At 42.0% G+C, this 12,046-nt stretch overlaps 1 protein-coding gene across 10 annotated transcripts in view; it reads left to right on the top strand.

Moving 5' to 3' along the window:
• ank1a (ankyrin 1, erythrocytic a) overlaps positions 1-12,046 on the top strand; it is a 60,275-nt gene that overhangs the window by 46,986 nt on the left and 1,243 nt on the right. For 9 of the 10 annotated variants that reach the window (XM_077601580.1, XM_077601571.1, XM_077601578.1 and 6 more), the window contains 5 exons: positions 5,075-5,717; positions 6,403-6,718; positions 9,234-9,317; positions 9,466-9,612; positions 11,080-11,182. In XM_077601580.1, the coding sequence (XP_077457706.1) occupies positions 5,075-5,717; positions 6,403-6,718; positions 9,234-9,317; positions 9,466-9,612; positions 11,080-11,154 (1,265 nt within the window). In that variant the 3' untranslated portion in view covers positions 11,155-11,182. Of the gene's footprint in view, positions 1-5,074; positions 5,718-6,402; positions 6,719-7,035; positions 8,044-9,233; positions 9,318-9,465; positions 9,613-11,079; positions 11,183-12,046 lie in introns of those variants that run through there. The other variant, XM_077601576.1, reaches the window with a different exon arrangement.

Below are 12,046 nucleotides of genomic sequence, written 5' to 3' on the forward strand. Positions count from 1 at the left end.
TCTAAACCGAAATTGACTGCACCATCTTACTTGCCTTCCTAACATCCTCTGAATTCCACTTCTGATGAATATGAATGCTGCATTTAGACCTTTGCAGGAATCAACTAATACTCTTGGACTCAGGACACTCCTACTTTAGTAGTATCTTGGCTATATACTACACATTCTCCCATTTTTCTAGTCACTACAGCAGAGCTATTGCAGTCTAATGCGTAGAAATACAGGAATTGGATCGGTAAATCTTCCATGACAACGTTCATGGTTGTCTAACACTCTAAGGATGGTCATAATTTGATAATATTTTTGGGATTATTGAGGTTTATAATTGGACAGCATTCGTGAAAGCTGTTTTTACAAACGTTGAAGTATACAGTATATGATTGATACTGTATATGGTTAATTAAGGTGGGTGGCTGACTAGAAAGTCAGGATTTAGTTTAAATACGTTTTCAAAAAAATGCTCATAAGCAGATGAGCTTCACAGAACTTCTTTTCCTGTGTTATTTAAATTTTATTTTTAAATATCAACTTTTCACTTGACCCACTGGCTGGAATACTGCTTGCCGTTTAAAGCAGCAAGCACATCGTTGTACTACATCAGATCATACGTCAAACATAATTTACAAGAGTCAGTACAGAAGTGTTGACTCCTTTTTTTGCTGGTTTCATTCATACATGTCGTACATCTTATTGTCTCCATTTTTATCCATGGAATACTGGCCACGCATGCCTGTTGCCAACAGGCCCAGGAGGCCATTCTGTGAAAACTGGAGGCAATGTTATTGCGATGTAGCCATGCATAGAAACCAAGGCCAAAGAAAGGAAGAACTTATTCCAATCACATCAAATGTGAATGTTTCTCCCCTGTTTTATGGTCTTACCTGCACCCTCCCAAAGGCATTTCTTGGTTGTGTTATTTGTATTTTTTTAATCCAATAGGTATATTTTATAATACCATTCTTTTCTTTATAATTATTACTAACAGGAGAGAGTGGGATGAGATGTGACAATTTTGACTTGAAAGTTCTTAAAAGCAGGAGGATTACCATGAGTGCCTCCAACTGAACCATTTAGTTTAGAATATGATTCATCCTTGAGAATAATCATACTTGATTATACACCAGCATGGTGTGAAATATAGCTTTTGAAAAAAAAATTGGGACGTTGGAGAAAATTAGACTGGGTAGGTTGTGACATTATAAAAGTGGAAAAAGATCATTTTAATATCTAATAAAGATCTAATGGAACAAGACTATACTTAGGTCAAATATTAGATTTTCCCAGAAAACAACATGAGATTTCTCCTATTAATTTTGAAACAGTTGAATTAAGAGAATATTTTTCTTTTCATTTTGTAAACCTTTCCTATGTTAAGCGCATGAAGGCTATTTTACGTTATATTTTGGTTTTTTTTTTAACTACTAATGCTGTGGATGCACCGAATGTCATTTTGGGAGCCCTTTTGTCATTTCCTGTGAATCTGTCCTTCTCTGTTTCTGTGGACATGTCATTTGCAGCCTTACACTTCCTCCTCCTCACTCCTCTCCGAACTCTGACCTCATGCCGATCTCATGTTGACCTCTGACCCATATATTTCTTTGATTTTCTTGCGACGTTTCTGTGCATTTTTCTTTAGTTTTCTTTACTATTTCCTTTGAGAGTCTGGAAACCCCCGAGTTTGATAGTGTCCGCTCTGTGAATGATTCACCAGGCCGTGCACTCTGCACCCACTGGGAGAGGGGAGGTGACCCTCACTCGCTCCATTTCTTTGCGTCCGTGTTCATCACCCTCTTCTTTCTATTTTCTCTTCCCACACAGTGCTCTTCTCTTGCCCTGCTTGCCTTTACTGGTGCATGAACCCCTCCTGCATTTTACACATACAGTAGTGGGATTAGAGCAGTACAACTAGTTTGAGATAAGAACTCTAAGAATGCATGCCACTGGTATTTTTGCATGGCATGTCTTCTATGAAGGTTCCTTTCCGTCTTCGGTGGTCTTGTGTGGAGAACGAAAAGGTTCCAAACCTTTTCTGTCTACAATGAACAGTGTTCATGAATGAATGTTGTGGTTTTGTGGTTTATTATAATTATTATTTTTTACAATAATAATCATTTAATGGTTTAAAGTATTTATATCAATGTCGTATTGAATACGTTGGTCACACCGCCTCGATGGTAAAATAGATGGATGTTCGTTGGGTCAACGAGAACATATTTTGTTTGTATTAAGACCTGGTACACTTTGTGTCCTCCTATAATTGTGCAGTTTTTTTGTTTTGTTTTATATGTTGACAATACTGTGCGAAATGGCCATCATTACCTTTGCTCTGTCACCAATGATACAATTATCCTAAGTTATTGTTTCACTGAGGCCTTTTGAAAAGGAACTAGTGTGTTCCAATGGTGTCTCAATGGATAAAACACCATTATACACCAATTATTCCCTCATTTTATGAATTTTACACCTGACCGCTGTTAAAAAATGGAAACATTCAGTCAGGCAAATAAATGCAGTTTCTCTACTCTGAAAATTACATGTAAAAATATCATATTCTGCACCACGCCCTTATTATTATGCTGACTGTTTTGATTTCTGCAGAAGATGTTCAAATCTGCAGTACATTCTGAAATCCCGCACTGAAAGATTTTTGGCAAGACAAGTCAGTTATAACCACGTACATAAAAAGTGATAGTCTGGAACACGGGCATGGAACAATGGCTATTTCTGATGTCCCAGGCAAGGGTAGTAAATCTGTGATAGCTGCAATTGATTGGCTAAAACATTACTGGCATTGATAAATGTCTGCCCGAACCAAGGGCAGCCACTTCTGAACAATTCTGTCTTCTATTTTTTGATTTATTACACATTAGAATGTGTCTTTTTTGTTTATCAAACAAGATTTTTTTCTGTTGGAACACAGACAAAAACTGTTGTCTGTACCTTCAAGTACTTCTAATCTTGTTAAATGTTGTATTTGGCCTTCTTCCAATGACACATTGGTATTGATTGGCTAAGACACTTGCACAGTAATGTTAATTTCACACCAGTTTCACTGCTTTATTTTCCCATTCCAATTCATTTTATTTATTGATCAGCCTGTCAACACCACTTGTTTGGATCTATTTCCCCACGTGTTGATTCATTTCATTAAAAAAGGAAGCAAGATAACCACAGGAATTTATTACGCTGCATCGCAGACTGCTGAGATCAACAAATGTTTTTTAAAAAAAATTATGAATCATTAATGCATTGTTGCCACAGTGATGATTAAAGCTAGATCACAACAGGATGCTACTACATAAGTCTAGTATCTAATAAATAGACTATAATTGGAGTCATAAAAGCTTCCCAAAGACCTTTTCTTCAGAGAACAGAAAGTGCATCCTAACTTTTAGCCATTTTTATTGTAATCCAGCTTCACATTAAATTAACACCAGTCATAGTAGGTGATTTTATTCCCATTCTAGTATTTGTAATCACATCATTTGTATAAACACGAAACATTCGATAGTGTGAGGCCAATGAAAATGAATTTTGCAATTTTACAGCAAATGCAATTAATAAGCAACAGAAACTTGGCTCTGGGATCCTAGTAGTACAGCACTTTAGAGTGCCAGTGCCAGTGTAGCATGTAGGTCACAAGGTGGTTAAGGTCGCAGTTTGTCTCAGATGTCTGCTGCACTTTCAGCAGTGCTCAAGCATGAAGTGAATGAAACGCTGACACTTGGTGTCCTCTTGCTCTCCTTCGACTGTGCATGAACACATGCTTGTGACCAGGGCAAGGGTGCATTCCTCCTATTTCACTGTCTGCTCGATCTCCTACTTTACTGCCTGTTTACTTAGCTTATACCAACTCGTGCGCCTCAGCTCGTCACTGAGTTTCTCTTTTGTTTCAAGAGCAGTTCCAGCTTTATTTTGAGATAAAGATGGCTTCTTTTGAAATAACAGCTCTGCCTTTTCTTGTACAGTATATATTCATCACAAATGTGGGAGTGACCTGAGTCCACAAGCATTCCACACAATAATGTCATTGAACACTGCCTATTATCTGGAACAGCAGATTTAACAGGAACTCTTCCGTAACCTAGTTCTAAGTTTAAATGTTTGGCTCATTTGAATTGGATCCGACGGTTTGGAGACCACAATGGGTTTGCGTGTGTGCGAATGAGACTGCCTGAAAGCATGTCCTCTAGCCTGATTACTACTACAATATTAACCTGCCTGTTTTTCTCTGAGCGGAGTTGAATGCATGCAGAATTACGATGGCGACATTGTGTGTGTCTGTGTGTGCGTGTGTGTGGATGAGAGTGGTGGGTTGATTGCGGCATGTTGAATGGCCCAATCAGCTCCAGTAACGAGGGCTTGTAACTTGTGCGCTTTCCCGGCAGGTGGCAGCCAGCAGGGCAGCATCAGTCTCAAGTGGGCCTCAGTCTAACCTTCTTGGTCCATATGTGTCTGCTGCTGTTTCTACTGCCCCTTCCTCGCACCTGTCAGCACTTGCCCCTCTCCCCTAACTTCTAAAGTCCTTGCTCTTATTTGCTCAGCATTTTGCACTCTAAAGTCCCACTATCACCTTGGGGAATAGTTTACTGAATTTGATAGATTGGACTGCACTAAGCCACAACTCGTAGTCATTTTCTTTGTAAAATAAAGCAAAAAATGCACAAAAGTGGTTCTATTCTAGGTCGAAAATCTCAGCTACTGTTCTCCATTGACTACTTTGCCGGATTACTTGCCTTTGACTATGTCATCGGTTTCAGCTATGCAGAGACAAACCGCTACTAAAAATCTATTTCTATTGCACACTTTTAGTAGATCTGAAATTGACTCTTTAATCATTTAGTGTGTAAAAAAAACGTGATAGTGGGACTTTAATTCTTACCTGATTGACTTGGCTTGTTCCTTCCTTCCTTCCTTCCTTGCTATACTTTCTTCACTTCTACTTTCCCTCGGGCCTCCTCTGCACCTCCCGACAGGGCACACTCCCCCCTCCCGGGCTCTCGGTGCTGCGGTTGTGAGGTGGGGAGCGAGGCGGGGGGGCCGGGTGTCAGCGTGCTTCTCTGTGTCGCTCCAGGTTATGGGCTGGCGCCGGATGAGCTTCTGTCCCCGGCCTCCATGCAGTACAGCCTGCCCTCGCCTCTGGGTGCTGAGCCCTACTGGCAGGAGGTCTCCAGCCTGGACTGTGCGCCCATTGCCACCACGGAGGAGGACACCCTCATGGAGATGGCTGACGTGCAGGTGTGGCCCTGCGGTAATTCCCCCTCCCTAGTGCCCATGGAGGATTCCTCCCTGGAGTGTAGTCACGCAGACGACTCCGAGGGCCTGCTCGGGTTGCCCTTCGGAAGTCTGGGGCGGCCGGCCAGTCGGGCCAGCGGAGGGGGTGTCGCGCAGAGCGGCTCCATCGAACCCGAAGACGATTCGGAGATGGGCATCGACTCGCTTAGCACTGCCACGCCGGCGTCGCTCGGCGGCACCATTGCTGGTATCAATCTTAACGGACTGAACAATGGTCAGGGGTCAGAGGCCAGTTCGGAGTTATCGGCTGTCACTAGCACGACTGGTGGCAATGGAGGACGAGGGGGAGGAGGAGGAGGAGGAGGAGCAGGGACTGAGGGCTCAGAGGAAGGCCTTTCTCTTGTTACAGGACAGCAAAGGGTATATGCCCGACTCAGTGAGTCACCTGGTCTCACCTATGTTGCAGATCGGAATGGCGACCGGTGAGTTTGACCTAGTGCTTTTCAATTATTTACTCTTGCAGCCCCCCAAAGGAAGAATTAAACATTTAAGTTTCTGTAGCCAATCCTAGCCAACTATGGGCACGAGGAAGGACACACCCTGAAATGTTGGCCCGCCATTTACACTCACATAAGCAATGGTAACTTAGAGCGTTCAACCAATGCATGGGGATGTTGGAGGAAACCAGAATACCTGGAGAAAACCCACGCATCCCCAGGGTGAACACGCAAACTCCACACAGTGAGGACCGACCAGGGATCGAACTCTCGATCTCAGAACTGTGAGGCCGACACGCTAACCACTGGGCCATTATTTCGTCACTTAATTGGTGTTTGATATAGCTAAAGTTCAACCACTAAAAATCCCCACTCCTCCACTTTCTATCTTTTATGAGCATCATTACTTTTGTCTATTTTTAGTTTAGCAGGAGGTGTCATTAAAAATCCTGACTTGTGCCTGGCATTTTCCTTGTTATTTGTCATTCAGGGTTTTATGACAGCTCTGAGAATCCTAATATAGTGAAGACTACAGCCTCCTCCACATTACTGTTAATGCATGTACTTGAGATCTTCCAAAGAGATTTGTAATACGGGCAGGAAGATTTCATGAAGAACTCTTTGTTTAGAATTAGTTTCCAAAATGTACAGCCTCCATCTTTTCTTCCAGGTCATCTAATGGAGGAAATGGAGGCAGCTCGTTCATTTCATACATGCAGGAGCAGACAAGCCCAGGGTGGATGGCCAACCAACCCAAAACTAGACAGGTCATCGACACGATGATATCATCATGTTGCAACTCGATGGACGGAGATCAGTCCCATATGTCCCAGGAGGCTTTGCTCCAACCGGCGAGAGACGTGCACGGCAACTCTGAAATTTTACGAGGGCACTTCCGGGGTGCCCAGCCATTCGACAAGGGTTTGGGCTTCCAACACAGGCCGGCGGAGCTGAGGGCCTGGGATGATATGCGCTTCAAAGGACAGGTGAGTCTCGCCTCCTAAGAATAAATACAACATGTAAAATGCCATCATTTTTGGACCATACCTTGAACTTTGCAATCTATAGTCCTTTCTGGTTCATTTGTTGTTTTTTACAAGATAATTACATCTATGTTTTCTGGTGTAGGTATCCTTTAGTAAAATGTGGACAAGGGCAATTCGTGATCCTGTTTGGTCAATATATCAACATAAATTTCCCGGTGAAATCTTGTGGGTGCAGATTATATCTCCCAAATTATTTCTGAAAAGATTGATCTAAAACTCCAAGGATCTCAAGTGACGTATCATCTTTTATTCTTAGATGTCTTTTTCTCTGAAAATGTTAACACAAATGTAACAAGAGCTGTCCTTCTTTATTTAGTCTTGCCCAGAAACGTCCGATTCCTCACACTGTGTCAAAATATACTGTACGTGAAGCAAACACATACGCAATCTGAGGCCGAAGATGGGCACACACAGCAAGCGGGGCCAAATATAGCAAGAATTCTCACTGTCCTACTCACATTACACACCGCCCGCCCACTACCTTCCCACGTTTTGACTTTCATGGCATCCCACCGTAAAGGACAATCTCCAGTGTGAAACTGTGAAATCCCAAATAGACATTTGCCTCCGAAGCAGCACTGCTGCCCTTCGCTTCCAAGTGTTTATTTCCATGTGACAGGGATGTCTTTTTATACTCTTTTGTTATACTATCTGTGAATTTGGATACTATTTTATGGCGCTTGTACTGTAATTTGTACGACTACAAGAAGGACGGCTGCCCAGTGTCACTGAAGTATCTCGAGGTATTTAAAGCCCACCGATCACATGGTCATAGGCACAGAGAGGTGGGAATAGACGCCCCCCTTCCTGCCCAGCTCCCAAAATGCTTGTCTGGGTGCCCCTGTCCTGCAGTGGGAAGGAAAAGCGTCCTGAGCGTCCTGCTTTATGGAATTTTACCAACCGAAGAACAAAAGCGTGACACGTGAAAGCAGGCTTTGGGCCGCAGCTGTTGGCATTGCTGTTTTTTGGGGTTGGGGGGGTGCCAAAGGCTGGGCGAGTACTCTGCGGGGTGAACGCCGAGGGGCTGCGTGGATCTAAGCGGGGCGATGTGGGCCCTGGTGACCGAACTCCTCTTCAGCTTGGTGCTGCTGGCCTTCCTGGTCATCAGTTGTCAGAACGTGCTGAACATAGCCAGTGGCTCGGTGCGCTCGCTGCTCACCTCCATACACAAGCGGCTCGACCGCGAGCTCGGCGAGGGGGAGGGCGTAGCCGACGAGGAGGAGAATGTCACCACAAGGGTGGTCCGCAGGAGGGTCATCCTCAAGGTACAAAAGGAAAGGGTGATTGTTTGAGTGGGTGGTGTGTTGGAGAGGCGTTTTTTCTTCTTTGCAGTTGTTTACTTTTCGGCGTTAAGGCCGTCCTCATTAGTTCATTGAAATAACAGTTTCTGATTTAGTTTTAGTTGATCTTGTTGTAAGTCACGTGTCAAAGTGGCGGCCCGGGGCCAAATCTGGCCCGCCGCATCATTTTGTGTGGCCCGGGAAAGTAAATCATGAGTGCCGACTTTCTGTTTTAGGATCAAATTAAAATGAAGAGTTTAGATGTATATTAAATTTCCTGATTTTCACCCTTTTAAATCAATAATTGTAATTTTTTAATCCATTTTTCTGTGTTTTTAGTTCAAAAATAATTTGTAAAATCTAAATATATAATATATTTAAAAAAGCTAAAATAAACATTGTTTTAGATCTATAAAAAACTGAATATTGAAGGCTTTTAATCCAGTTCTTATATCTAAAATGGTCCGGCCCACGTGAAATCAAGTTGACGTTAAAGCGGCCCACGAACCAACCCGAGTCTGACACCCTTTTTGTAAGTGGTTTGTTTGACAGGAAATGTTTGTTGCATAGAATTGGTTTATACCTGTGGTTTGTTAGATCATAAATTATCTGTCTGTTTTAACACAAGATTTCCTCGTATGTCACAAGAAAAATAATCAGCATATTTTGTTGTTTCTGTTTCAATTTCTTTGAACATTATGCAAACGGAAAGAAATGTTGGCTGTATTATTGGACCAAAGATTTGAATATCATTTCCATTCCTATTTTCTTAAATCAGTTTTTGAATTAATTTATTTTTAATCCGACATTAGTTTTAATGAGAAGCAATATTTCCTAAATGACAGCACGAACCCCAAAATGCAATATTTGGCTAGCGTCTACATTCAAACAGGAGGGTTGTAATTCACATTTTAAGGTAAACGATGCGTCAATAAACACAACTCACTTTCCAGTACAGTTGCATTGCCTGAATGTTAACTCATTGGTTGTCATGGTTTGCAAAAGAGGTCCAATCCATTAGAAATGGGAAAGCAGTTAGCCAAACGTTAATTAATTCAAATGAATTGGTCCTGAGGGAGAAACCTATTTAAATTGACAGGAGAAGGATGAAAAAAAACATGATGGGATGTCCATCATCACTAGTGGCTGTGAAAGAGTTAATCATCTTCCCACAGGGTGATGAGGCTGAAGATCTTCCCGGGGAACAGGTCAGCGAGGAGCAGTTTACAGACGAGCATGGAAACATCGTCACTAAAAAGGTCAGGCCCTCATAAGACCTTTATTTTATTTTATTTTTTAATTCTGTCCAAAATATTTTACTGGGCAATTTCCGCTACTATCAACTGATGGACAGTGTGTGGGGAAAACCATGCCCTATTTCTAATAATGCCACCGCCGTGCGTTTAGATCGTGCGAAAGGTCGTGCGCCGAGGAAAGGGCGAAGACGGCGTACAGGACGTGAGCGGGGACGGATCCCTGCAGGACGCCAACGAGCTGGAGGTGGACGCCGAGCAGTTCATGAGCTACGCCATCCTGGGGCGGGAAAGCAGCAAGGTGGGCTTCTGATCTCCGGCCACACGTTTCACCGCTCCCCTCCCTGTAAGCCCACGTGAACTGAATCCAATCAGATGATGCGGTCATCTGATGTGGCGCTTTGATTGCCATCACGTGTCTTGGTGAGGCTTGAGTGGGCTCCTTAAATCAGGATCTTATCAAGATCACCAAGTAGCTTAACCTGCATGAGCTTCACTATGACGGAGATAGTTGTAACGCGCTAGGGAAGAAAAGTGTGATGTGGGTTTAAGAAGTGTGATGACCCACCTACCAACTAGAGTGGAGCCTCCTTAATTGAACACGATTCATTCTGCGATGTTGTTTGAATTCCAGCTTTTCATCTACCACATGACACGTTATTAACAAACACAGCCAACTCCACATTTTTAATCTGTCCCAGCGAGTTTTTTTTCTTTTTTTTGCATACATTCATCCCCTTTTCTCCATTTGTTCAATTAATATTTATTGTATTTTTTTGCATTTACCTAATAATATATTGCTTTATTTTGAACATGCATGCACGTAACCTGCTTGATTCTGGCAACTCATTTGCTGAGAAATTGAATCATTTTGTTGATCTTTTAAAGAGGCCCAGGAATTATTTTATCCAACTCAACTTTTTGTTGTTTCAGTTGAGCTCTTCTTTCCTAAAATGGTTTCTTTAAAATCGATGAAGTTTTATGGATAGTCATTTAAATGACTTGTTTGAAATACACATATAAAAGATTGCCAAGTTTGAAACCAGGAAATATTTTATTTGAGCAAACAACATTTTTCTAATGTATAGTTGACTTTTTTCTTTATCTTTTCTCTAAATCCTCTGGACTAAATAGTCTGTACACCGAGTTGGATTCTTCTCCATTTTGCCACATGAAGTCTCATTTAACTTTTGAAACCTGATTTCCATCAACATTTTTGCTCCAACTCTATCATAGCACTTTTCAATCCTTCAACTTGGGAGGCTCCACTGCAATACTTGCATGCAAAAGCAAAAGCCAAGTGCTCAGGCCCCGTCATTACTCCAGCTTTAACGCTCACAAGTCACCATTGGCTCTATTAAAGTTCCCGGCCGGCTATTGTAACAAACACTAAACTGCACCTACCTCACGTTTGTCCTGTATGATCACAAATCATTGGTGAATGTGACTTCATTAAAGTCTGTGGTACTTGAACTGAGACTGTGTTGCTCTGTCACTCCACCCTTCATCTCTACACTCCATCTGGGGTACGTGGTTCTTACCGTCCCTTATTTTCCGATGCCAGTCATCATTTCAATCCTTGCCTGAATGTTTCTATATTTATGTGTATATATCATTTCCTTCTCCCCTACGTTGTTTCCCTCTCTCTTGGCCTCTGACTTTTGATTCTCTCCATCCTCTTCTCTTGCCTTTCTGGTTCCCCTTCACTAATATACCCTCCCACCTTTGGTTCCGCCCCCCGCCATCCCATCTCTTCTTCCGACTGTAGCCCGATACTGTGGATACTGTGAAGAAAGGTGCTCAAATAGTGAAATGTGCCAGCCTGCGACGAGTTAAGCAGTGAGGCAGGCTGAGCGCTGCTTTTCTTGCAGGTACGGGATTCTCCCACAGTGCGCTTCGTTATGACGTGTGCTGGGTGAGACTATTTAATCCACTCTTCATGTGGATTAAATTCCACTAAATGTACCTTTTTAACTTCACCACTAATCCTCGAACGATGTGATGCAGGTGCAGCAAAATGTATGGATGACTTTAACCTATAACATCATTTTACATCATTTGCAATGTTAATTAGTATTCTATTGATTGGTTAGAAAATTAAATATATTTTCTTTGCAATGCATATGGGGTTGAAAATGGGTTTCCAAATCATTGTATTCTGCTTTAATTATATTGTTCGTGTAGTAGCAAAGCAAGGGTGGGCCTTTTTTTGTTTTTTTAAGACAGAGGTTTCGTGTGCACAGATAAAAAATTAAAAGAAATAAGGTTGCTCTCAAAGTCAAAGTGTGTGTGTGTGCATGCATGTTTGTGTTACTAGTCATTTCCAACAGTGGGGCCATGACTTTCCTCAAATTGCTGATATTTCATGAAAATGACAGCCAAAATTTAAACAACCTCTGCCAATGTTATGGCTCAGAGAACAGGAGGATTGATACATGCCAAATATTGGAATTAATGAGATTATATTATGGCGAACGTCCACCCATTTGTCAATATTTGGAGAAGCCTATTCTCCATTATTTGCACTTAACTTTTATTATGTGCTGAGACCATATGATGGCATCTTGGTGCCAAAGAACTGTTGAAGTGAATTGATGAGCTTCATTTAGAGATTTGCCATCGTTTTGTGGTATTCCTAGGCAATTACAGTACAGCGATGCACACCAAGAGAGACTGCGGTGAGACAATCACCAAATTGTTTACTCAAGCAAAATATATCTTTTAAGATACGTATG

Source organism: Stigmatopora argus, chromosome 5, assembly GCF_051989625.1.
Source record: "Stigmatopora argus isolate UIUO_Sarg chromosome 5, RoL_Sarg_1.0, whole genome shotgun sequence".
Classification (NCBI taxonomy): Eukaryota; Metazoa; Chordata; class Actinopteri; order Syngnathiformes; family Syngnathidae; genus Stigmatopora; species Stigmatopora argus.